The sequence below is a fragment of the Melampsora larici-populina genome (genome assembly GCF_000204055.1).
Source record: "Melampsora larici-populina 98AG31 unplaced genomic scaffold MELLAscaffold_73, whole genome shotgun sequence".
In the NCBI taxonomy this organism is placed as follows: domain Eukaryota; kingdom Fungi; phylum Basidiomycota; class Pucciniomycetes; order Pucciniales; family Melampsoraceae; genus Melampsora; species Melampsora laricis-populina.
The window spans coordinates 74,642-99,073 of record NW_006768837.1 but is presented as its reverse complement, the minus strand read 5'-3'; the positions used below and the strand labels follow the sequence as shown (position 1 = coordinate 99,073).

General features: G+C 42.6%; 4 protein-coding genes across 4 annotated transcripts; all 4 read right to left on the bottom strand.

Moving 5' to 3' along the window:
* Nucleotides 1-8,537: 8,537 nt before the first annotated feature.
* Nucleotides 8,538-11,427, bottom strand: MELLADRAFT_40410 (uncharacterized protein; the record flags this gene model as incomplete). Its single annotated transcript, XM_007417423.1, has 17 exons — nucleotides 8,538-8,727; nucleotides 8,811-8,939; nucleotides 9,024-9,101; nucleotides 9,189-9,202; nucleotides 9,285-9,413; nucleotides 9,471-9,548; nucleotides 9,639-9,696; nucleotides 9,771-9,800; nucleotides 9,881-10,173; nucleotides 10,280-10,381; nucleotides 10,474-10,507; nucleotides 10,586-10,754; nucleotides 10,828-10,918; nucleotides 10,995-11,037; nucleotides 11,145-11,185; nucleotides 11,257-11,278; nucleotides 11,348-11,427. The coding sequence occupies 17 exons, from the start codon at nucleotides 11,425-11,427 to the stop codon at nucleotides 8,538-8,540; spliced, it is 1,581 nt and encodes a 526-aa protein (XP_007417485.1).
* A 1,741-nt stretch (nucleotides 11,428-13,168) lies between these two features.
* Nucleotides 13,169-14,556, bottom strand: MELLADRAFT_68726 (uncharacterized protein; the record flags this gene model as incomplete). Its single annotated transcript, XM_007417438.1, has 4 exons — nucleotides 13,169-13,354; nucleotides 13,478-13,591; nucleotides 13,662-14,080; nucleotides 14,211-14,556. The coding sequence occupies 4 exons, from the start codon at nucleotides 14,554-14,556 to the stop codon at nucleotides 13,169-13,171; spliced, it is 1,065 nt and encodes a 354-aa protein (XP_007417500.1).
* A 2,997-nt stretch (nucleotides 14,557-17,553) lies between these two features.
* MELLADRAFT_112871 (uncharacterized protein) lies at nucleotides 17,554-17,975 on the bottom strand (the record flags this gene model as incomplete). Its single annotated transcript, XM_007417468.1, has 2 exons — nucleotides 17,554-17,668; nucleotides 17,758-17,975. 2 exons carry the CDS (start codon nucleotides 17,973-17,975, stop codon nucleotides 17,554-17,556), a joined length of 333 nt encoding a protein of 110 aa, XP_007417530.1.
* A 5,379-nt stretch (nucleotides 17,976-23,354) lies between these two features.
* On the bottom strand, nucleotides 23,355-24,182 carry MELLADRAFT_57891 (uncharacterized protein; the record flags this gene model as incomplete). The annotated part of the gene is made up of 2 exons (XM_007417431.1): nucleotides 23,355-23,495; nucleotides 23,599-24,182. The coding sequence occupies 2 exons, from the start codon at nucleotides 24,177-24,179 to the stop codon at nucleotides 23,474-23,476; spliced, it is 603 nt and encodes a 200-aa protein (XP_007417493.1).
* Nucleotides 24,183-24,432: the final 250 nt, after the last annotated feature.

Below are 24,432 nucleotides of genomic sequence, written 5' to 3'. Positions count from 1 at the left end.
TAATCCTTCCTACGAAAATGGATCCTCTGTCAGACACTATACTCTTTGGTGTTCCATGCAACTTCCAAACATTATCAATCAATAGTCTTGCTAATTCACTCGAGTCCATGTCTTTCCTGCATGCAATGAAATGACCCATTTTAGTTAGTCTATCCACGACCGTTAAAATAGAATCTTTGCCTTCTGATATTGGCAAGTCTGTGATCAAATCCATACAAATATCCGTCCACGGTCCCGCAGGAACTGGCAAAGGTTGTAAAGCACCGAAGAGTTTTGAGTTTCTTGACTTTACCCTTTGGCACGATGCACATCCATCGACATATCTATTGATGTACTTTTTCATTGACGGCCAATAGAATTCTCGTTCAACCAGTGATAGTGTCCTTGCTTGACCTGGGTGACCAGCTAATTTGCTGTCGTGACGAGAACGCACTATTTCGAACTTCAATTTGTCATCCTGTGGAACAACCACTCGTTTCCGGAAGTACAAAAGACCGTCATTAGTGTCATAATCATGTGGTGATTCAGTTTCCTTTACACTTCTCAATTCAATTGATTTCATCATATCTTGAAGTTTTCCATCGTCCTTAAGGCACTTCCTTAACGCATCCAAAATTGACTCGTCACTCCAAACCGCATTCTTTTCCGTGTTTGATTCCAAAGCATTTATTTCCATGATGTTTTCGTCCTCGAAGTAGTCCTCAAAATCTCTGCCTCCTACTTCGTCTTCAAAAAGCAATTCAAATGAATCAATCTCGATTTCATCAACAAAAGTATCTTCCCTCAAATTTGAAGGTTTCAACAATTGTCCAAACGTCAATTTCTCCTCCACTGTGGGTTTCAAATCCGGCCGTCGGGATAATGCGTCTGGTTTTTCTGACTGTTTTCCGGGTCTGAACCTAATTTCAAAGTCGAAACATCCTAATGTTTCAGCCCATCGAGCTTGACGTCGTGTCAGTTGCTTTGTAGTCATGAAAGACTCAAGATTCTTGTGATCAGAATACACAATGACGTCCAATCGATTAGGATTACCCTCCAAATAATGGCGCCATTCCTTAAAAGATGCCAAAATTGCTAGCATTTCCTTATCAAATATCTCATAATTTCGTTCCGCCGGAATAAGAGTTCTTGATAGGAAGGCGACCGGATGAAGCTCCCCATCAACATCTGAAACCTGCGACAGAACTGCTCCCAAAGCAAAATCTGAGCAGTCACACTCCAGAACAAATGCTTTATAAGGGTCAGCGATCTTTAAAATTGGTGCAGTCGTGAATTTCATCTTGAGCGTATCAAATGCTTCCTGGCGTTCCTTCGTCCAGGCAAACTTAACGTCACGCTTTGTTACCTCGTGCAAAGGCCTCGCAACCTTGGAAAAATTATCAATAAACCTTTGATAAAAATTTGCAAATCCAATGAAACTGAGGACTTCTTGTACATTCTTTGGCGCTGGCCAATCCGTCACCGCCGCTACCTTCTTTGGGTCCATTTTCACTTGATTTTTTGAAATAACCAAACCCAGGTACTCGATTTCTGATTGAGAAAATTTACACTTCTCTGGTTTCAAGCAGACTGATTGTTCACGGCAGACTCCTAGAACATGCCTAACTGCATCTTTACACTGCAGACATTATTCGGGTTCCCCAAGTGGGCAGGGAAAAATGATTGGGAGTATGATTTGTCATAAAATGGTCTATCACTCCACACCTGAGCCATAACACCCACACTACATATGTGTAGCAGGCTCAGTGAATATGTGGTTATCATGTACATACAGTTCTGCTCAGTTATCTGCTCATCAGGACAAGTTATTCATATGTAATACATGCTGTAACTTCTTTCAGATTGAAAAAAGCTTCCAAAAGATTGACTACATACACTGACTCAATGTTTTGGTGTGATCTCATCAACTCAACTGCATGTAACACACTTTCTGTTACTAAGACATAGCTTCAACAATATTGCCTGAGCAGCTACAGAATTATATGTAGTGAATTTTTGGGAAAAAAATTTCAAAGTCGAAAAAGTTACATGTGGTATAACATGTGATTTATTTATTCTGATGGGCAAAAAACTGAGCAGACCTGTATGTACATGATAGACAACTATTGACTTAGCTTGCTGCACATATGTAGTGTGGGTGAAATGGCCCAGGTGTGCAGTATTAGATTCTTTTATGAAAAACTGTACTATTAATCATTTTCCTCTGCCAAATTGGGGAAGTTGAATGATGTTTACAGTGTTTATGCGCCATACCTTTCTTAGTATACACCATCATGTCATCCAGGAATGCAGCCACGTCTTTACCAATTCGATCCTTGAGAATATCTTGAATAAAAAATTGAAAATATCCTGGCGCTCCCGTTGGTCCGAATGGCATAACCAATGGTTCAAATTGTCCAGCACGACAGATGAAAGCTAACTTAGCTTCATCTTCCTCCCGTATACGCAAGTTGCTATAACCGTTTCGCATATCCAAAGATGTAAACTCTTCAGCATCGAGCAAACTATCCACTAACTCCATAGTCAAAGGTAATGGATACTTTACTTTAACCGTCATCACATTCAATTTTCAATAATCAAAGCATGGTCACAACTTCCCATCCTTTTTTCCGGTGAAGAGCACTGGCGCTCCCCAAGGAGACGTTGAGCGACGAATTGTGCCAGCAGCTAGACCTTCCTCAACCATCTTGTCAAGTGCCTCGTTTTCAGCTGGCGATAAAGGAATGATCCTTCCTGCGAAGGGCGAAGCTCCATCAATTAAATCCACGCAGAAATCATATTTTCGGCGTGGGGGAAGTCGTTGAGAGTAAGAATTCATGATATTCTTCAGGCACGAGATCGGCAGCGGAAACCTCTTCCTGTAGCTTTGGGTCTGCAGCTGCTAATTGTGCCGACTTGCTCCATGATGATTTCAAAGCGTCAATACACACTGGTGACGCGTTGTCAACCTTAACCGGCTGTTCGTCGTTGGTGCTGATACGTGCTGCAGAGAGAAAGTGTCTGCTAGCTAGGACATCCTCGAAATCATCTAGTATATATAAGAATTCTGACTCACTCGGCGGGGGCTCTAAATCAGATGGGCATAAAGCCGCTACCCCCGGGTCACAATTGCTAGTTTGGCCTCCATTCTCCTTGAATTGGCCGGCCGTGGGCGCATAGGGTGACACTGAATCTTGAACTTTTGATTGATCCGAGGCTTTGTCCTGTTCAAAACTGGAATACTTGCCAGTGATAGTTCGTATTATAGCAGGAACAGTGCAGTCAGACTCACATCGCGGGGGCGTAACAACCATAAAATGATTAGCCCCCGGGTCACAATTACTAGCTTGGCCTCCATTCTCCGCGAATTGGCTGGCCATAGGCGTATAGGGTGACACTTGATTATCTTGAACTTCCGATTGATCCGAGACTTCGTCCTGTTCAAAACTGGAATACTTGCCAGTGATAGTTCTTATGATAGCAGGAACAGTGCAGTCAGACTCACATCGCGGGGGCGTAACAACCATAAAATGATTAGCCCCCGGGTCACAGTTACTAGCTTGGCCTCCATTCTCCACGAAGTGGCCGGCCATATGCGTATTAGGTGACACTTTTGTTGTTTCTTCTTCATTGTCCATATCTTCTTTGACTTCAAGTTCTTCGACATCGTTGATCTGTTCCAACTGGGGATACTTGCCAGTTAAAGTTCTTTGAATAGTGGGTTTAATGCAGTCAGACTCACATCGCAGGGACGTAACAACCCTTATAGGATTAGTCCCCTCCTCAATTTTCCTAGTTTTGTCCACGATACCTTCCTGGGCAGGGACAATGGGCGGATTAGAGGTGATGGATGCTACAGCATTACTGTTCCATTGAATTGACTCCCCATGACGCTTAAACCACGGCATTCCCAAAATGATATCGTAATGACCTTTCAATTCGGCAACTTGAAATTCTTCTTCTTGATGTTCATTCTCCATAATAAGTTCCACCTTGAATTTGATAAAACTTTTCCTTCCATCAAATGCTGTCACTTCTCTCCATTGAGGCAGCTTTCTCAACTCAATTCCTTCCTTCTCTACGTACCTATGACTTATGACGTTGTGGGTCGAGCCACAGTCAAGGAGGCACAAAGCTTTATGGGTTACGACGTTAGTGGGTTCTCGAACAAAGATGCACTTAAAAATTCTCGGATCTGAATTGCTTAACACATAATTTGCACCAATGTTCAAAATACAACCACTATTGTCGCTCAAGTGTGGCGTAACCTTCACTCTTGAGCAGAGCCATTTTTCGACTCTCCATCCCCTCCTTTAGTACTTCCAGCACTACTTCCAACCATTGAGTCCGAGATTTGGCTCTTCCATCCAGCTTTCTTGTCCTTATCAGCTTTCATTTGAGTGCAACGAGAAGCAGAGTGACCAGGTTTTCCGCAATAGTAACATAAGTTGGCAAGTTTGCGACGTTGAAACTCCTTGCCAGAAATGTTAAATCGAACAGTTGACAAATCCATGGCATCTTCAGCTCTCAACATCTGTTGACTCCCACTACCACCACCAACTTGAACCACAGCCTTCTTATCATCTCCACCGTCATGAAATAAAGCAACACCTTCACGATCGGGATGCAATAAGTGATCGATCTCAATCGCAGCACAAATAAGTTGTTCGAGAGTAGTTGAAGTATCCCTGATCAAATGAACAGTGATCTCCGGTTTGAGATGACCTTTGAAGTTGTTCATCAATGTAGCATCCTCCCAACTGATAATGCTAGCAAGTTGGTTGAATCGGGTAGCATAGTCCAATACTGACTTGGTCTGCCACAAAGCTCGGATAGCATTCTCCGCTTTGCTGACTCGGTGAGGATCAAAGTAAGTCGCTTTGAACGTGTCAACGAAGGCTTTAAACGTGAGTCCGTCATTATTGTCTCCTAGAATGCGTCCAACAAATGGCGTCGCCCATACACTAGCATCTCCCGTCAAGTAAGACACCGCAAAAGCTACCTTGTTGGCTTCAGCGGGAAAGGATCGTTCGTTGGTCAAGACATAAAGCGAAACTTGTTGAATAAACATCTCCGCTTTGGCTCCACGTTGACCACTAAATTTGTCGGGAGTGGCCATCTTGGCCATGTGAGCAACTGGTGCAGAAGGGGTTACTGCCACAGGATGCACCCTAGGATTAGCGATAGCTTCCTCTAATCGTCTTTCAGCTGCTTCACGTCGAGCAGTCTCCTCTAAACGCAATGCCGTTTCAGAAGTTAAACGCGCATTGAGATCGGCGATCTGCGCCGTGATCAATTCCAAATCAGCCATCTTATTCACCGTTTGAGCTGTTTGCCAAGATGAGGTAGAATCTTCGGCTTTGGACGAGACTAGATTGTCGTCAATAGGAATCCCGTACTTCGTCGTGATCGAAGAAGCTTGTCTCTTGAATGAGAAGCGAATACAGCGAAGACGTGAGAAGTTAGATTAGGTGATTTGTTAGGACCCTGGAATACACCCATGGAGGGTACTTACGAAAAAACCGACCTTTTGTTGACGTAGTTTTTCGATACTAAACTGCACTTTATCAATACCTACAGGAGCACAAAAGATGCACCAGAATGAAGGCTTTCAAATGCACTAGCTCGCAGCCTGGTAGCACCAATATTACCTAAGATATATCAATGTAACGCCCCAAAAAGGGCCAAAAATCGAGGGTCGGTTTTTGGCCTTGGAGGTCGAAAAAAAAATTGCGCCATCGCGATTTACGCCGCCGTGAGACACGATGCCGGGCTCTGTCTGGTCTCATCTGATAGCCCTACTCCATGCGCATCTTTTGAAGTGCTCCGCAGCTTCATAGAGGCACTGATGCGTAGTGTAGAGGCAAAAAACTGAAAATCATGCTCCGTCAGTACCCTCCATGGGTGTATTCCAGGGTCCTGATTTGTTGTATCGATTGTTTCAGAAGGTTGTCTCTGTATTGTGCCGAAGTTTGTTTCAAATATATAAGGTTTGTGTCGGAGGTTTGTATCGATAAGGTTTGTATCAGATGATTAGAATTTCAGAATAACGTTAATTCTCAATCACGATTTCTAGCGTCTGTACTTGCGGATGGTACAATGTGATATGATCTAGATGGTCTATACGTACAGAGACTAGCTCTATTGGGCGTAAGGGATTGGGGTTGTCTCTTGGGGGTTGTGTCGATGATGATGATGAGGTCTAATGAATAGATTGTACCATGAAGAGAAAGGTACAACAGTAGTGACGTAGAACAACGTATATAAGAACAGGCTTTACAGGTATAAGCATAGCCTTATAGAATGATCCAAAATGAGATCATAACACTTACCTGGTTATAGGAGTCACATCACCTGTTTATCAAGTGAGCAGGCACCTAATGAACTGGTGAGCCATCACCTTGTGGCCACAAGGTCATGTCAGGTGATGGTCACGCTGGCTTCCATGTGTAGCCAGTAGATGTGGCATCGTGTGAACAGCCCGGGATTCGTTGGCAGAGTCAGATTTCACCTGATCATCATGTGCCAGCTGCCTGTGGTGTATACTCATACCAGTATAGTATAGTGGCACCCTTGTCAAACCCCTGAATTTCTGGCCACTTGGATGTTGGAAACTGGAATTTGAGGACAGTCTAACCAACACTGCCAGCGCTGCACAAAGGACAATACTGGCCTACCACCATTCTTTGAAAGGAACCATCTTGCATGGGAACAGCTGCCACCTCCTCAGTTATACATCCATTTGTACATTTTGACTTTCTTGGTTTCTGAAGCCAAGAAGCTGGACATGGATGCTATGATGGCTGAGTGTGATCTACCTTACCAGTTTGAGGTTTATGGGGTTAGGTACTGGATGCGCATGCGTGGGTATTGGGACAGTGCTCATTTCTGGTGTAAGGTCATACACACAGTCCAAGGCCTGACTGCTGAGCCTGTGTGGTATCATAACCAGATGTTGAATGGTGGTAACACAAGCTTGATAAGTACTGATTTACAAGATATTGGTGGTCCTTTGCCAAAGACAAGCTTGGCAATGTATTCACGGGAATCTACAGATGAAGAAAGTGTCATTATTGAGGAGGCCAATTATAAAATCACAAGATCTCATCCAGAGATCCAAGGCAACATGCCTTTTTCTCAGACACTGACAAGGGATAAGGACACCATCAAACAGATGGCTAAAGCTCTGGTCTTGGATGAAAACCGCAAAGGTGAGTGATACTTCTAATTGACTTTCTTTAGAATTCTAATCATATTGTTAATCACATTGTTTATGACAGTGTCAAGTCACTTCTGACCTCACTCACACCAAAGAAATTGAGAATATGTTTGCCTCCAATGGAAACACCAAAGAAGAAAATACTTCCAAAGCGGAAAAAAAGGAGGCAAATCCCAGGAAGAAAGGTTTGATCCCATGTCTTCTTTCTTTGCAAATGTGATCTGACGGTGGTGCCATTCTTTGTTTGGGTTGTAGTTTACAAGAAGAAAAGTAGAGCCTTTCAGGTCTTGACAGCTGAGGAGCTTGCGCGGGACGCTGTCTCAGATGAAATCTAACATTTTGGTGTGTATTTGTTTCATCACCAAAGAAGATTGGCCTCTAATGATGTTGGTTATCCGTACCAAATTTGTGGTTGCCCCTGATTCAGAACAAGGACAGCAAGAAGATGAGACGGAACATGAAATTGAAGTATTGTCATCCAAACCCAAAGGAAGGATGGAATGTGACTAGGGTCGTACTATTGACCTTGTGATATTTTTATCCTCAATAAATATACACTTCCCCTGCACAACAGCCATGACCAAGAGACAAGCCCACCCACGTCCAGTGGCCGTGACACAGACAAAGGATCCAGTTTCAAAGTCAAAAACAAACGGACCAAAATGTGAGATAAATATTTCTATTCATTGTGACGCCTAACCATTGCGGCTAATCTGTTATACTTTACGTTATGTGTGTGCTACAGCAGTAAAAAGGAGACTCAAGGGCTGGAAGGGCTATGCAATGGTCGCAGAGGGGGCCGTAGAAATTAATTCCGATGCATCGGGATGCATCTCTACAAGGTTCGTAATATTGGATGAATTCGTTGATTTCAAAAAATAATGTCATCACCGCTATTTTTCCCATTTTATTGAACACGAATAACTTTCGATGTATCTTCCATGATAGATACAAATTGCACTTATCCTCACACAGAAGGATACAATTACACGTGATTATCTTTTATTCGAGGCGATCTATTGGTGCAATTTCCTATATTGCTTTGATCAAAATATTTTTCGACAAAATCCGCAGTGAGAAGGAAAATAAAAAACATCTTCAAATGTAAGAGAAACTGAGACATTTTTTGGAAAGAAAGATTCACATGAGCTCTTATAGCATTTGCTAACTGGACAATCAACCGGTACAGAGTAACACAAAAACTCTACTACAAAGAATAATTACAAGCTTGTAGCCTCAGAAAGATAGAACATGGGACCATGAATTTTTTTTTCGATCAAAGCGTGTTGACAGACCAAGGGTATCAAGGGAGAAAAGAAGAGACCTGGTAAGATTCCTTTTACTTTGGCGAATAGCTTTTGTGAGATTGTTTCATGTCACAATCAGGCGCTACCACTGTGTCCTGACTGTTCATGACTGCACTTCCAGCAGCCAATAACCGTCGACGGTAGCGATCAGAACCAACGATGGAACTGTTTTGATAGACATCATCAACCTGCTCGAGTGACAAGCCTTTTGTTTCCGGAATACTTTTGTCAGAAATGAAGTAGCGAGCGAGTATCTTATCAGTGTGACGGCATCGATGGTTGAATTGAAAAGTTTCGTTACTCACCAGAAAAAGGTGAAGACCACACCGAGAAGGCAGCAGCTTGACCAGATAAAAAATACTCGGGAACCTAAGCCTGCCTTCCCTGGCCCGTCGTCAACCATGAATGGTGTTGCAAATCCAATGGCAAAGTTGCTGCAGAAGTCATCACAAAGTCACGAAAATCAACATCAGCTTATGTAGCGCAAGCCAGAAACACTACAGTAAAAGTTCGCTAACGTTCCCCAACTGGCTGCCGTCGACAGAGACATAGCTTTTGCTCTTATTGCCAACGGGAATATCTCACTAGTTACAACCCTGAAAGGGAGACAGAGTGTTCAGAAATCGCCAATCAGTTATTAGACTCCTCATGGATCCAGTGACTGAAGTAACACAAGAGCTTACCACACAAGAGGGCCCTATATCGAGAGTTCACGTAACAAAAGAAGTGTATTGAGAACTAGAGCTATGATGATGTAGGCAATCGATCTTGGGACTGACCCAAGTAGCTGCAAATCCTCCAACGAAGATACACACAAGTGCAATGAGGGCATATTGCCCAGATAAGTCTGTTGATGGTGGGATTACTCCTAGGATCGCGATCAGCAATGCACACACAAACATCACCACCTGTTCAATTCTGTCAGTATGTATCGCATTCTATCGAAGATGAACTCGTGACTCAACTGCACCCAACAAGAGTAGACCTCTACGACCGATCCGATCTACGGCCCAAATTCCTGGAAATGTCATGGCCACATTCACCTAAATGGCCCAAGGAACTTATCAGACAGTTGAGTAAAAATTCCGACTTCTTCATCAATTCCAAGCTAAGAAAATCAAGAATCAACATACGCTAGTGATGATGATGGTGATAATGAATGGATTCTTGAGGTTACTGTTCTTGAAGAATCTGTAAGTTGGCAATGTTTGTGATGAGTCAAAATCTAAAAGAATTGTTACATTGGAATTGAAATTGGACTTAACGAAGTTCCATAATAGGTGATAAAGTTGATCCTAATCAGAAATAGATACAGAATCAGTATTTCGATTCCGTTTTCCTGACAAGATACCAACAGATGAGGATATGTACATACCCAGAGGCTTGCTGAAGCATTTGGATGGCCATTCCTGATAATGTTCTCAGTCGATACCTTCCTTTTCCCGATTTGAAACAATCTGCATAAGTTCCAGTTGCCGTTGTTCGTTCAATCCCCAATGAATCTGCCACTTCGTTACATTCTCTTAAAACTTGTAGTGAGTCTATAGGCAGAGATGACAATCGAGCCAGAGATGCTCTAGCTTGTTGTTTTTTTCCTTTCAGAATCAAGAATTTGGGGGATTCTGGAAGACAGAAGAGTCCAATAGCGAGAATAGCGGCCCAGCCAGACTGTTGTTAAGATGAGATGATTAATTAGGTATTTCCTCATACAGAACACAACTTTATTTGATTCGGTCGCAGGCAAAGTCACTTGTGGAGAAAATGGTGACTCAACTTGAAGAACAATTGGGATTCGGAACGAGCCCATGTCCGGTCGGTCTTTTGTAGCGTTAATCATCAAGGCACCGATTAACAAACCGATTGTGATGGCCAATTGCTGTACAAAGTAATCAGACCAAGCAGATATGAGTGAGGTATCCCAATAAGTCTCAAGATGTTGAAGTCTATGGTTATCTTGGGATAACATACATAACAAGCCACGATGGCACCTCGGATCCACTTTCTGGAATCAGAATGACCAATAACCACGTCAGAATAGCAATTGAAAATCAGATATAAGAGAGGATGGATGACGACATACGGGGCACATTCGGATTGGTACATCGGTACTAAACAAGATGCCAATCCAATGCCCATCCCAGAAAAGATCCTTCCAACAGCAAAAATGGTGATAGTGCTAGAAGTAGCTTGTAGCGTGACACCAACAATGATAATTGCGCATGATAAGATGACTCCCCATCGTCGACCAACTGAAAAATGAAAAAGAGGGGAAACTTGTCAAAATTCCAAGATGTTGATCAGATTCAGAAGAGTAGGTCGCACGGATGTCTCCCAAGGGAGAAGCTAGTATCGCTCCGACAAAGGCTCCAACCGACATGACGGAGGTAACAAGCGAATTGCTCGCCGTTGAGAGCTGTTTGGAAACGATCCAAGGGGTTAATTTCAAACATTTATTGATTACGAAGGCAAAATTTTGTAGATCCACTGACCACATAGGTTCCAGATTCATCTTGTTCTCCAAATGTCTGGAGCCTACAAAGATCAAGATAAGTCATCAGTTAATGTTTTACTCGTGCGTGCCATTTTATATTTCGTGCTCGGTGACATGAATGATATTTTTTGAAAGTAGCTCGAGCAACACATACCAATATTCCATTTCTTTTATTCCTGAGATATAACCCTAGAATAAACCGCGCCAAGGGCTGAAAATGAGTACCTAGACAAATGTCATCTATTTACTTGAGGACATACGGTGTCATATCCAGATAAGATACTGTGAAGATGCACAAAGAATGCGTTCTCAGTAAGCTGTCCTGATTGATAAGCATGAATCAAAACCCACCCTCCAAATGCGGCAAAGCCTGCCATGAAAATACCCACAAGCTTCGCTCGAGTCGAAGCTGGAGCGAACGCTAGGTCCATCTGGGCCATACTTGTTTTTCCTTGAATCAAGTTGTCGAAGTTGAAATCCTTTTGTACGATTGTTGAGTATTATGAGTAATGAGAAACAGTTAGATGGGGGTGAGTACAAACCTTTATCATGCAATGGCGCCGTATTTATACATTTGAAAATTTAGAGCTGCTTGCGATCGATGCCAACAGCCACGGGTTTGATTGCGTGAAGGATCTGGACCCAACGAACCCAAGTATGAAGTTGAAATTGGAGGATCTGGATCCCAGAATAGAAGAGAGCGGCTATCTGAGTTTTCCTGTACATTACGAACGATCCAGTTGCTCCTTGTGTTGAGAGCACCGCTAAAACTTGATCTAACGCCTCGAGTCAATTGTCAACATGCATGGCCAAAAGGATCAGCAAGCTAAAAGACCAAGTTCAAGAGCAGCTCCGCGGTTGCTAACTCAGACCGGTTTGATGAGCCGGATGGATCACAAGGTGCGATGTGCGGCGTGCCAGGGTGTGCACTCAATTTTAAGCTCTATTTATAGAAAAGGAGAAATCAGTGGATGAGGAAAATTATCATCTGACACCATGAAAGTCTTGAAGCAGATACTCTACCTTGAAGTCATGGATTCATTAAGCAATTACTGGACTACTACCTACATGCGTTATGACCTCCGATCCATCATCCAGCTGCTCAGGGTATGCCGGGTGATTGCCGGACCCTATCAGCTCGGTGCCACTGTAGCTATCGCGAGAAGAGCCTGATGACCGTATGTTGGTTTTATCTAATGGCAACCTGTCGGACCGACCTGGCTCTCACGCTCACACCCGGCACCTTTTTCGTGGCCAGGGCTGTGGCCAGGGCCGTGGCCCAGCCCTGCCCAGCCCTGTGTGGCCTGCCCTTGAAACAACTTTTGATCATAGCCCAACTCATCTTCAGGTGCTACTCCCTGCTTAAGGCACTCTTTGAAGGGGAATTAAGCTGAACTTCATGCACTATGAAGGTCATGAAGGGCTTGTGGTGAGGGCCACGCGTGGCCTAAGCCCTGGCCACGGCCATGTGCCCCTCCGGGGCGCCTCGTGGCTTCGGGGCCCCGGGTGTGAGCGTGACCTGGCTCATGAGCTGTACCTGCCGATAATAGTGAACCCAGTAGCTCATGGGGGTACAAGGGTGGTCGATAACCTCAGATTTCTGGGATTACTTAGCATTTGCTTGGTGCGGAATATGTATTGCACCTCAGACATACTCCGTATGTCGTGAATTATAAAGGCATCGTCATCATCTCATGTGTTCGCAGTATGTTTCTGATCAGATGCACGGGGGGAAGCAATGACACCCCATTTACATCCTATGTAGCTTAACAACTGGTGAGTGTGCCTAAATGATTTCGCTTGGCATTAACCGAGTAGCAATGCACTTCTGTCTGAGGACTATTTCAGCCATTTGATGTTCATCTCATTTTTCTCCATCCCGTTTCCCTTTCTCTTGCCGGCCTGTGAATCTCACAACACAGCTGCAATGTGGAATTCAGAGCCGTACATAGCAGCTGTGCCGCCGTGTCCGCCCGATCAATTTTCCTTGTGACATTCAGTGAGCCTTCTCTTCATTAGGAAGATAAGATTTGAGGACACAAGTTTCTATTAGATACAATGGTGATCACTTGATAGTGCACCGGGAAGGCAAGTGTCCTCAACAATGTGATAGTGCGCGAGAAGAAAGGGCCCTCAAACCATGGCAAAACCAAGCTCTAGTCTCTTTGACCATTACCTCGGCTCCTCCATAGGATCCCAGCCTCCTGTCTGTTGCCCTGCCTGATCATCGGCCGCTGTGCGCCAAATACGCCAAACTTGAGGATATAGGATCTTCGACGGATTTGCATTATCTTGATTGGGATTCGCCAGAGTGGGGTTGATGGGTTGGAATAGGTCAAGATATGATGCAAGAAATGTCTAGAGAAAGAGAACAGACCAAAAGAAAGTAATCGTCAGGATGAAGCTTTTTGGTGACGCCCTTCCCTTCTTTCTCGGGTTCAAATTACGAGGTAAAAGAAAGATACACATCTGACTACGTACACAGACCAAATACACATTATCCGATCCTCGTTTTGGGTGCTCGTCGATGGTTGTGTTCAAACATCGGCTGATCGACTGAAATATTCCATAATCCGATTGCTCATAGACGTGTTTCTACATGCCATGATCGTGACAGTAGCGCATTAGTATACACACATTCTCTGCTACGAGAAGGGAGACTGACTCTAGGTTCATGAACGCCAAAGCAGACACCTCTCTCGATGCGAGTGATTGACCGTGAGCCATTGTTCGGGTCAGGATATTCTCGCACTGTAACCAAAGCTCGTAAGACGCCTCTAACTTTGACCTCTACCCAACTTGTCCGTCCAGGTCGCGTGATATGCTCTTGCCATGAGATCGCTTGCAAGCCGTATGACTCATTTATCAACTTTATTGCGGCCTCGAACCCGGGTTGAAGGGTTTGAAGTGCAAAAGGGACGCTTATGCGTCCAGATGAGCCATCTGAATGTTTTTGGAAAAGAGATCGAGGCGCCAATTTCTTCATGTGCGCCACAGCTGCTGCAGTCTCATCAGGCATCTGATCATCGATTTTGAAGTCGGTTTCATCCAGCCGAGAGCTAGATCTAACGAAAAGAAAGGCATCTAACGACGACGGAGGCAGGGGATTAAGTTCAAAAACAGTCTCTTACTCCGGAAAGCACCAAGTCTGCACATTTGGGCAGGAAAGTATGTGCAATGAACCTTAGGATGAGATTACGTAAGTCAGGCGCACCCTGCGAGTTCATGATCGCCTCCTTGAGGTCCTGTACATTTTTCAGATTTTCTTGTTTCAAGCAGTTCCAACTTTCGATAGCTCCAGATTTTGGTAGATTGTTAGCTTCCTGTACCAGTGCTGGAAGCGCATGACGAGTCCGGCGTACGAGGCGGAGGAGATCTTCAAGATGGCTGAAATGAGATAATAGGCGACCAGCGTTGTGGACGGGATCAAAGACCAAGGAAGGGCTAGCCATTGGAAGCTCAGAAGTAGAAGGCATTGAGTTTGATAAGTTTGAATTTGATGCGGGTTCATTCATTCTTGGATTGGTGGTTCGGTTGAACTTTCGGAACATCAGTGACATGCATAAAACACCTCGAATTGGGTGGACCCCGGCATCCTACCCGATGTCTTTGCATTATCCGTCTCTAGAGGCCTCATCACCCAGATCCGGGCACAGACTTAACTAAGTCCCTTGCCAATTGCCCTTACTTATGGGAGAAATCCCCTTTTTGGGGTGATAGGGGTCCATCGCTTTCCTGCGGGTGGGCTAAAAGCCTAAACATGGATTTTTTTAAAAAAAAGAGGAAATCTAATAAACGTCAATATGATAAAGCTATAAGCTTGGATCCAAAGATGTCATTCACTCTTATTGTCAATTATTTTTCTGAATTTCAATTAGATGGCCGCTCTTATAAGGTGTACTAATCCTGTCTTAATATAGTTGCGGTACTCAAAGCTACATATGTACGCGTACATAGTTTGCGTACATAGTTTTTTTTGGCGGGGAAAAAAACAAAAGAAGTATATTCGAAGTATTTCGCCCGCCAAAAAAAAACTATGTACGGCAACTATGTACGCGTACATAGTTGCTTTGAGTACCGTAAGTTTAGATAGTGTTATATGCAATAAAGCCAAAAAGCACTTTAAAAAAAGGGGGAGAAAAGCTCTGGAAATAGCAAGGGTGCCACTATACTATACTGGTAGTAGTACAGTAGCTAAAGGCTGCTCTGTACTACAATCTCACATGCCAAACCATATTTTGTTTTTGAGCTCAAGAATAGAAACTTCAATACCAATGTTTCAAGGAGATAACTACATGAGTAGAATCAGATGAGTGAACTTAATCTTTCTATATCTTCTCAAGGTCATCTGAGGCATTTTTTGATTTTTTTTCTCTCTTGATGGTCAACATTTGGGACCAGGCATAGGCTAGGTACCTAAAATCCCTGCTTAGGCACCTTAGTAGCTTCCATTTTGAGTGACCATGACCCTACACCACCAGAGGGTCTGGACCGCCTTTGGTCCGGCAGGAGCAGCCATTGTAAGGCCGCCCATCCCTGCAGAGGGATGTGCAGCCTCTGGGTAGACCTAGGCAATTCTGTATGCCGACCGCCTGTTGCAACAGCCGTTGGACAGCCACAAAGCGGCAATGAGGTTGTATAAAGGCCACTGACAGGCGGCCCATCAGTGAATTTGCAGGCGCGCAAAAAAGCCGCCGCTGGTAGTGTTGGAATACTCACATAGATTCCATGATATCATCGTTGTATTCCATAGATATTGTTAGTGTGCTTACCATCCTAGCTCACACCTATCATTTGGTTGTTGTTCTTGGTTTCTCATTGGATTATCAGATCCTTGATCTCCTAGTTGTTTATCCTTTTTCTCATGATCATCTATTACATAAACGTTACATAACGAACCTTGTATATAACTTGCCTAGAGCTGCACCAGGAAAGGGAATTTTCCTTACCCTTTCCATATTATCATTTGTGCGCTCTAGGTAGGTCTCTCTTTCTTGCTTTCTCTGTTCTTACGTCTCTCTTATGTTTGCAATGATTGTATCATGAAATACTAAATGTCACCCTTTATGTATTATCATTTGTGCGCTCTAGTTGATTGCAACAGGTAGCCGCACACAATTCAATGTGCGGCTACCAGGGGCAAGGCTGGCTTGCAGCGCTACCCAGCGCTGAAACCGCTGAAATGGGCAGCGTAGTGGACAAAAGTCACGGTTGGCTGTGGTAGCGTTAACAGTAGCTCAGATTATTTGGGGCACAAAAATAGTAGCTGAAAGCGTACTCTATTTCCGCAGCGCCTCGCAGCGTTGCCAGCAAAAAAAGCTTTTTTTTCAAAGTAAATAAAAAAAATTGTAATTGAACGAGTGTGAATGAGTTAAAAACTTGAATGTGAAATGAGAACTAGCGGACTGAATGTCAACGCAGAGAGCGTAGGTACCTGGACAGAACAGGTAGATTATGAGCTCTAAGGGAACTCTTGGTAGATGAAAGATGGCGGAGAAGTCAACGCCTTACCTGGACAGAACAGGTAGATTATGAGCTCTAAGGGAACTCTTGGTAGATGAAAGATGGCGGAGAAGTCGACGCCTTACCTGCAACAAGCAGGGAACAGTAGTGGTAGGAAGTTATAAACTTCAGTTTCCACTCGGTGATAATTTCAAGTAATCTAAAGCATAAAATCTTAGAAAGATAAAGAGAAAAAGATAAGAAAGAAAGGACTATTCACCTGGACAGAACAGGTAGATTATGAGCTCTAAGGGAACTCTTGGTAGATGAAAGATGGCGGAGAAGTCGACGCCTTACCTGCAACAAGCAGGGAACAGTAGTGGTAGGAAGTCTACCGTAAAGTGTAAGTGAGGTCCAGGATGAAAGACACATAGAGTGAAAGTATGAGAAAACAAAGAAAAAAAATGTGCTCACTATAAACTTCAGTTTCCACTCGGTGAGGGAGGGAACTGAAGTTTGAGAGAGAGGCAGGTATAAGAGACAAATCACGCTGCAGAGATTTTTAACAACTTGTCCCAAAGCAGAATACAAAACGCACACACAAGTATTGTTAGGGAAACATGAAAGAAATCAATAGAATGGAAGTACGGATTCGGTTAGTTCAAAAGACCTGATTCTATGAAGAGCACACTCCAATTGGGATTCTGCTACACTACTCCTTCTCCTTCTTCTAAACACCCAAAACCCTTCTAACATTTCTCCCAATTTGTCTTCACCAGTGAATCCCTTGAATTAATACTCCTAAATCCAACTTAGCTACCTGTACCTACCCGGTTTGTAAAACTACGTGATGTACTTGACCTAAATGTACCTTTTTACCACAACAGAATGAGTGTATAGAAAACATAAATAAGTTGATTTGAAAGAGGGTAAAGAGCATTAAAATCAACTTGTTTAATATTCCTCCCACCCAAAAGATCATTACAGTTTTTTTTCTGACAAGTCTGTTGGGCTGTAAGTAGTCCAACTACTTCATCATCATTAGGTTTCCTATTCTTTTTAGGTGTTTGAAATGGATCGATTATAGCTTCTGTTGAATTGGTTTCAGATTTAATTTATGATGGAATATCATCATTTGGAACAAGTAGTTTAGGGGTCGAGAGTGTAAAAGGTGAATCCCCAGTATTATGTAAATCTTCTCCTGGATGATATTGAATTTTCTTACCACGACTAAAGAATCAAAAAAATAAAGAGAATCAAGAAACGTCACTAAAGAATAGTTTTTATAAGATTTAAGAAAGGTTTATTAATGAATTTACAAAACGTAAGCTAATTTACGAGATTTCTCATTATGAAATGGACTAGCTTGACAAACTGATTCATCTTCTTTCACTGAAAAAGGATTATTAGGACCATCTCTAGATTTAGGTGATAATGATTTTGATTCTTTGTTTTGAGTCGATTTCGATTTTGTGAGGTTTTCAAGTTTACTATGTTTATGTTGATGAAGAACAAGCAGGTCTGATTGAAAGATCATTGTTATTATTATCTTGACGGATTCTCTTATGACCAAGTTTTGAAATCCAAGATATAAATTTGATTTAACATGTCTTTAGTTGATGATTGATGTGAGCTTGTTTTAGTAATTTCTAAATTATTTTAGGATAAGACCAAGGTCAGTCAAAAAATGACAAGATAGATAACTGATAGGGATAAAAAACACAGGAAAGGTGCAAACCTGTGTACCCCGGAGTCGACCCTCTGTCCACCACAACCACAGGTCAGGAATGATTGTATATATTCAGCACCATAGAACTGGATGGTTGGTGGTGGAAAGGTGTCTGATTGTTGATCAATGGTTTGGTGGCTTGAGGGCTTGTGGTCAGATTGGAGGCTGCTCAAATCCAAAGTTTGAAAGTAGCGTGACCATACCGCCGGGTGCTACAGTAGCAAAAAGCGCGGCGGGAAAAATCCTGACTCAAAAATGGCAGCGCAGGGCGTAGCTACCCGGATCCGGTGAGTCCCAGGTAAGGAGGCAATAGCTCAGGACGCTGCACCCCGCCGCGCTGCGCGTTTTTTTCTGCACTGCGAGCCAGACTTGCCAGGGGCGGCGTGTGATATGAGAGACCAGTGGGCCCTCATATTGGCAGTATGGGTTAGGGGTTTAGGGGTTATGCACAGAATGGGATTTTGTTTCATTTTCATGGCGGGCTTAGCACACGGTTGGTTTGACTTGATCTAGGGACAAACATAATTGGAGCTAGGAAACATGAGATAAAAATATTGGAGCGGGCCGTTCCAAAGAAAGTGCTTGGATGTTTTGAAATGACTTTGTTGAATATTGCATGTTGTAGTCTACAGATATGTATAGTTGTAGTCACATCATGATACAGTCACTGCCAGCATTAAATAGGTTCCCTGGTCGGAACGTGACCTAGGCTGGGAATATCATTGAGAGAAGAATGGAGAATCAAATCATCTTGCACTGCACATCTGAGCCATAAAGCATACACTACATGTGTGCAAACATCTGAGTAAATCCTTAGCTATCAGCTACATACAGGTCGGCTCAGTTATCTGCTCATCTAGATAAGAAAATCATGTGTAATACATGCTGTAACTTTGTTCAGATTGAGACACACATTTCAAAATATTGACTACATATATCACAACGGCTACTCAGGAAATATTCATGGAACTGTGTAACAGTAGCAGAATGGGAATCTGATCACTAGGACCCGTATTCCCATCTGGGAACCTCTTTAATGCTGGCAGTGAGTCAACTCCCTCTAATTACATACAGCTTGGCGGGTGGTTTTTTCATGCACTTGAAGGAATATGCACTTATACAGTCCACTCCCTCTAAGTTGATATCCCTGTAAGTGCATAATTCTCTATGTGCATAGGATTCTTTGCCGCCAAAAAGGGGTTCTCCAGCCAAAATGAGGTCTATAAGTGCATATTCCTTCAAGTGCATGAAAAAACCACCCGCCAAGTTGTATGTAATTAGAGGGAGTTGACTGTAGACCCCATTTTGGGTGGAGAACACCTTTTTGGCGGCAAAAAATCCTATGCACATAGAGAATTATGCACATACAGGGATATCAACTTAGAGGGAGTGGACTGTATTCCAATATGATAACTAAGAGAATAAAGCAATATATCTTTGATATTATTCCCAATAAGTCTTTTTGACTATAGCACTAAAGTAAATTTCTCTTTATAGCTATGATAAAGGGCGTATTTAAGTGACCAGGTACTGCAAAAATAAGCTTATAATGATAAACAGAATGATAACTGCGTAGATGATCAAGAAAAAAGGGGAACAAAAATCCCAAAATCATTCTAGATTATATATACATATGTGTTACAACTCTTACAATGGTCAACGGCCTCAAAAAACCCAAAAAGCCATATAATGATGCAATGTAATGAGTCTTTTAGGGCGCGTTCACTTAAAGAATTTCTGACCAGAAATCACATTCTGTAAATTTTTTAATGCAAAAATGAAACATGCACCACCAAATAGACACTTTAAATTTTGCAGAATGTGATTTCTCACCAGAAATTGCTTAAGTGAACATGCCCTTACTAATAGATGATGTAATTTACACAGCCAAAAGTGATCAATGATGTAATTGAATGATTTACAGCACTTCCTATGATGAATACAGGTGAGTTTTTCCTTGTAAACTTGCTGAAAACCTATTTTTGAAGTTATGGATTTTTCCAAATGATGTCAATTTTTTGAATATTAAAGTGCATCTTTTAGAGCTCGTGATACTGATCAATAATTGGCGCCATATTGGGTACTGCTGATGAGTAATGTATGAGTTATTGAGTTGTGAAGTTGAGGTCTTTGTATGTAAATGTTGTCACATGTATGCATGTAAGTGTAAAATTTGAAGTTCACACCAATTTCTTATTTCTCTTGTAACTTTCTTCACACACATCTGTTACTGTTAATTTAAAGGTTGTGTATTATGTAATCACCTCTTCTGTGTTGTACGAGCCATCTACCATCCAATTCTGACATTGTCTGACATATGTAATAAGCTGAAAACCTCCATCTTTGACAAAATCCACTCACTTTTACCACTTTACACAGCTGTTGCTCCTCCTCTCTTGCTTCTGTAATGTTACATCATCAATTGTAAGCTTAAAATTCCCGTAAAATCTTCTTGGCAACCTTAAAAGCTACTAATACCACCATTACATATGTAAACTACCCACAAAACCCTTGTTTACCAACTTCAAAAAAGTACTATGTGCTTAATAATTTCTGTTTCTCCTTATCAACCATCAAGATTAAAGTTTTTATTGAATAATATAATGCTTTTGTTTCATATTCTAACCTCACAAAACCCATCAACCTAATATGACTACTCTAAAAACCATTTCTAAGCCTGTACACCTATATTTTTGAGTTTTTCTTATGTTTTTCACTCTTTTCTTTTTGTAATTCATTTGACAAGACTTTATACTGATATTAATAAGTTGTTTGAAATAAGATGACCTAATAATGACATATTGAGCAATACATAAGCCTAAAAGAGCTTCTATTGATCAGATTCCTTCAATTTTGAGTTTTCTTCCCTGCTGAACTTTCCTGATAACCTTGGTAAACTACTATGACTGATTTTTTTGATTGATCCCATCAATTGATCACCACATCACTTACATACACATGTAAAGCAACATTTACATGACAAAGGCTTATTTTCTCAATCTCTACAACTCAAGAACTTTTTCATCACAGGATTTGGGTGTGGTTGTTCCCCTTTTTTCTTTATCATTTACAGCATTATCATTTTGTTTATCATCATAAACTTCTTTTAATAGTACCTGGTCACTTAAATATGCCCTTTATTATAGTTATAAAGAGAAATTTCCTTTAGCCTTGTAGTGTTTTGACTTATAAAGTCTATTGGGAATAATATCAAAAGGATATTGCACTATTTTTCTTTAGTTATCAGTCTGGAATACCACTATAAGTGTTGAGAGTTAATTGAATGGGGCTTTTCATCCAAAAAACTGGCCTTTAGTCTTTTGAGAATTAAAGTAGTTACTTTTCCCTTTTAATAATTATTAGGACTCAATACAACAGAGTTCTCTTATCTGATTGTCTTGTTTTAGGAGAGCAGTCCATAGACATCTTCTACTATTCTTTTTTTGGTAGATTATCCTCTCCACGCTCTGTATAACCTTTGTTGGGAGATAAGTTCTACAACGGTCACTATAATTTTAATTGGAGTTGATAACAAAAACTTTGATATTTTAATGTTAATATTGAAGGTAAATGATAGATAATGAAAAGAATAGTTACAATCAGTAAGTGTGTATTGGATGAATGATACAAAATCACAGTTCTTACTTCTTTTGTTGAGGATGTATTGGAGCCAATCATCATGCTCACCAGCTGGTGTATTGACATAAGTTTCAGCAATGAGAGGCTTTTCAGCAAATAAATCTAAAGCAATGTAGTGTTGAGTGTTTTAAAGCAATGAATTGTAAATTAAAGGAACGGATGAAGCACGGGTTGAAGGTTTTTTGTCTTGAATCTTTTGAGCTGCAGTGTCAATCAATTCTGAAGTTGAATCAAGGCAAAGGAAGATTGAATGTCAGAGCCAAATTCCTTCATATTGGTGGAAATTCCAGCAGGTATTTGAATCAGTGTTTCTTCAATTGAACCAGAGCACAAGCAGTTAAAGCCACCTTAGGTTTGTGGTGTTGCTTTGCCGCTGGAGCTTCATCTGAATCTGAGTTGTCCTTGGGCTTGAAAGCAACATCCATGGATTCAGATGTGTCAGAAGAAGGTGATTTGGGGGAAGGATGAGATTCAGGTGGTGGAGAAGAAAATCCATGATATAAAGGTCCTTGGCTTGGCTGATAAAATGTGAAGCTTCTTTGGTATTATTGATGATTGGGCTGATAAAAGGTGAAGTTAATTTAGTTTTCCTGACAATTGGGCTCCTCAAAGTCAAAGGTAGGTTGGTTTTATTGACAATCACACCTTAAAGATACTTTTCTGTAGCTTTGTGACCCTCCAGTAGGATACCAATGATGTCAAACAATGGAAATGGGTGTCCTTGGCATCAGAGAAAGTCCTTCACAACATTTTTAGTCTGGAAGAAAGAAAAAAGATCAGTAAATAGAAGGAAACCCAGTCCTCAGTGAGTTAGGCTGAATCACACCCTGAGGAGAATGTGTAAGTAGACTCAAGGAGTCTACGTGAACCCTCAAGTGTTTCCCTCCCAGTTTGAACTGCCCTTACCTCGAAGTCAAGGCAGTTCGTTTGGGGCAGTGGCGCAGCCAGGCCTACAAGTTTGGTTCCCTTGAACCAAACTCTACATCCTCCCGGCTGCCAATTCTTCAGCTAAGTTCTTTCTCACTTCGTCTTCAGCGCTTTTCACTGACTCATGGTTATCGGGGCAGAAGTACCTCTTGTGTTGTATAGGTCTCTCCGGGATCCCTTGGTTGAACCCGTTCGTGAATCCGTCTAGGATAAAGCTGTGCGACTCAAGTATGCCCGCGTTTCTCATCTCGCGCCTCCATACGTCCAGATGCATCTCACACGTCACGCCTGTGGGCCACCTCTTTGGTTTGAGTTTTATTTCTAGGGACTTGACCCGCTGCTCTCTGTGTCCCAATGGTATGTAGAAACCATGGGTTGGTGCGGCAGGATTGGGGCATTGGCTAAGAAGGGTTCAGGAAACAGCAGTCAGGATTCAGGATCTCATTGGTAAGGCGGAAAATGTTTGATTGTTGCACAGGATCTGATTGAACAATGATCACTAATTTGTTTTTCAATCTTGTCATTTTTGTGACAACTATTGCTCAAACACCATCTTTATACTCACTAGTATTTCGAACGTCCGCCTTTCCCGGTAGATCTCCTGTTCTCATAACGGTTCGGACTCCGGCTACGACTACGACGCCACTTGGTGTCACGCCTATCTTCTCCTCTACTTCTGTCATTATACTCTCGTTTCCCACCTCTTTGCTCCTTCTTATCGACCCACTTCCCTTCAGCCTTTAACTTGGCCTCCCATTGGTCCGGAGGTAGCCAAGATCTCCTCTTACTCGTAGAAGACCCTTCCTCCACCTTGACCGTCGCCGAGTAGGCCTTCTTAGTCGTTCCGCTGGCTGATGTTGCCTTCCGTAGGCCTGTCTCTGGGTCCATGTGATCCTTCACCCCTCCAGGCGCATACGGGTTTGACTTGAATGCCCTATCTCCGAACGTGTCACATACGAGCTTTACTTCTTCCAAGATTGTTCTCTGCACCTCGGAGACATTCACAATCTCGCTTCCGACCGTCGTCCTCATTACACCTTCCCTGACTCTCTTGCAGTACCGCAGTGCCACCATCCAGCCCATCGAGTCCCTTAGCTCCACCACAATCTCTTTGTGAACCTTGAGATTCTCAGACAACGTGACCCAACCCGCCTCGTGTATGTATTTCGAGAACAGCGTGAAGCAATCCAGCCACTGCTCATATTGCATTGTGAGCTCCTCCATCGGTGGGTCTCCTCCATACATACGTAGGTTCGATCCACCCTTATTCAGCTTGGACTCCGAAGGCGGTTCTGCCCCTCCTTGAGCTTGTTGGTCCCGGATGAGCCAGAGTTTGTCAAACACGGGTAGTGGAACGTAAGCTTTGAAGGTGCGGAGGTAGTGAGCGAGTACTGGGCTCAAGGATGGCAGTGACTTTTCGAGCTGCTTTGAGGAATCTTTCAACATGAGGCGTCCATTCTCGATCACATCTCCGTTCTCCAATACCATTCGACCTTTGCCGGACTCTAACATGACTCTCGCTCTCGAAGCTTCGTCGTTGTCCGTGGGTGGTACAGCTGCCGGCTCTCTCAATCGGGTGGCGTCGGCAACAGATGATGGTGAGCGAGTGCGACGTTCTTGGTTGTACCTCCAGCCGATTGGCGGTTCAGACCTAGAGGGCTCGGCCTGATTATGTCTTGAGGCCACTCTCTCAGCCGCC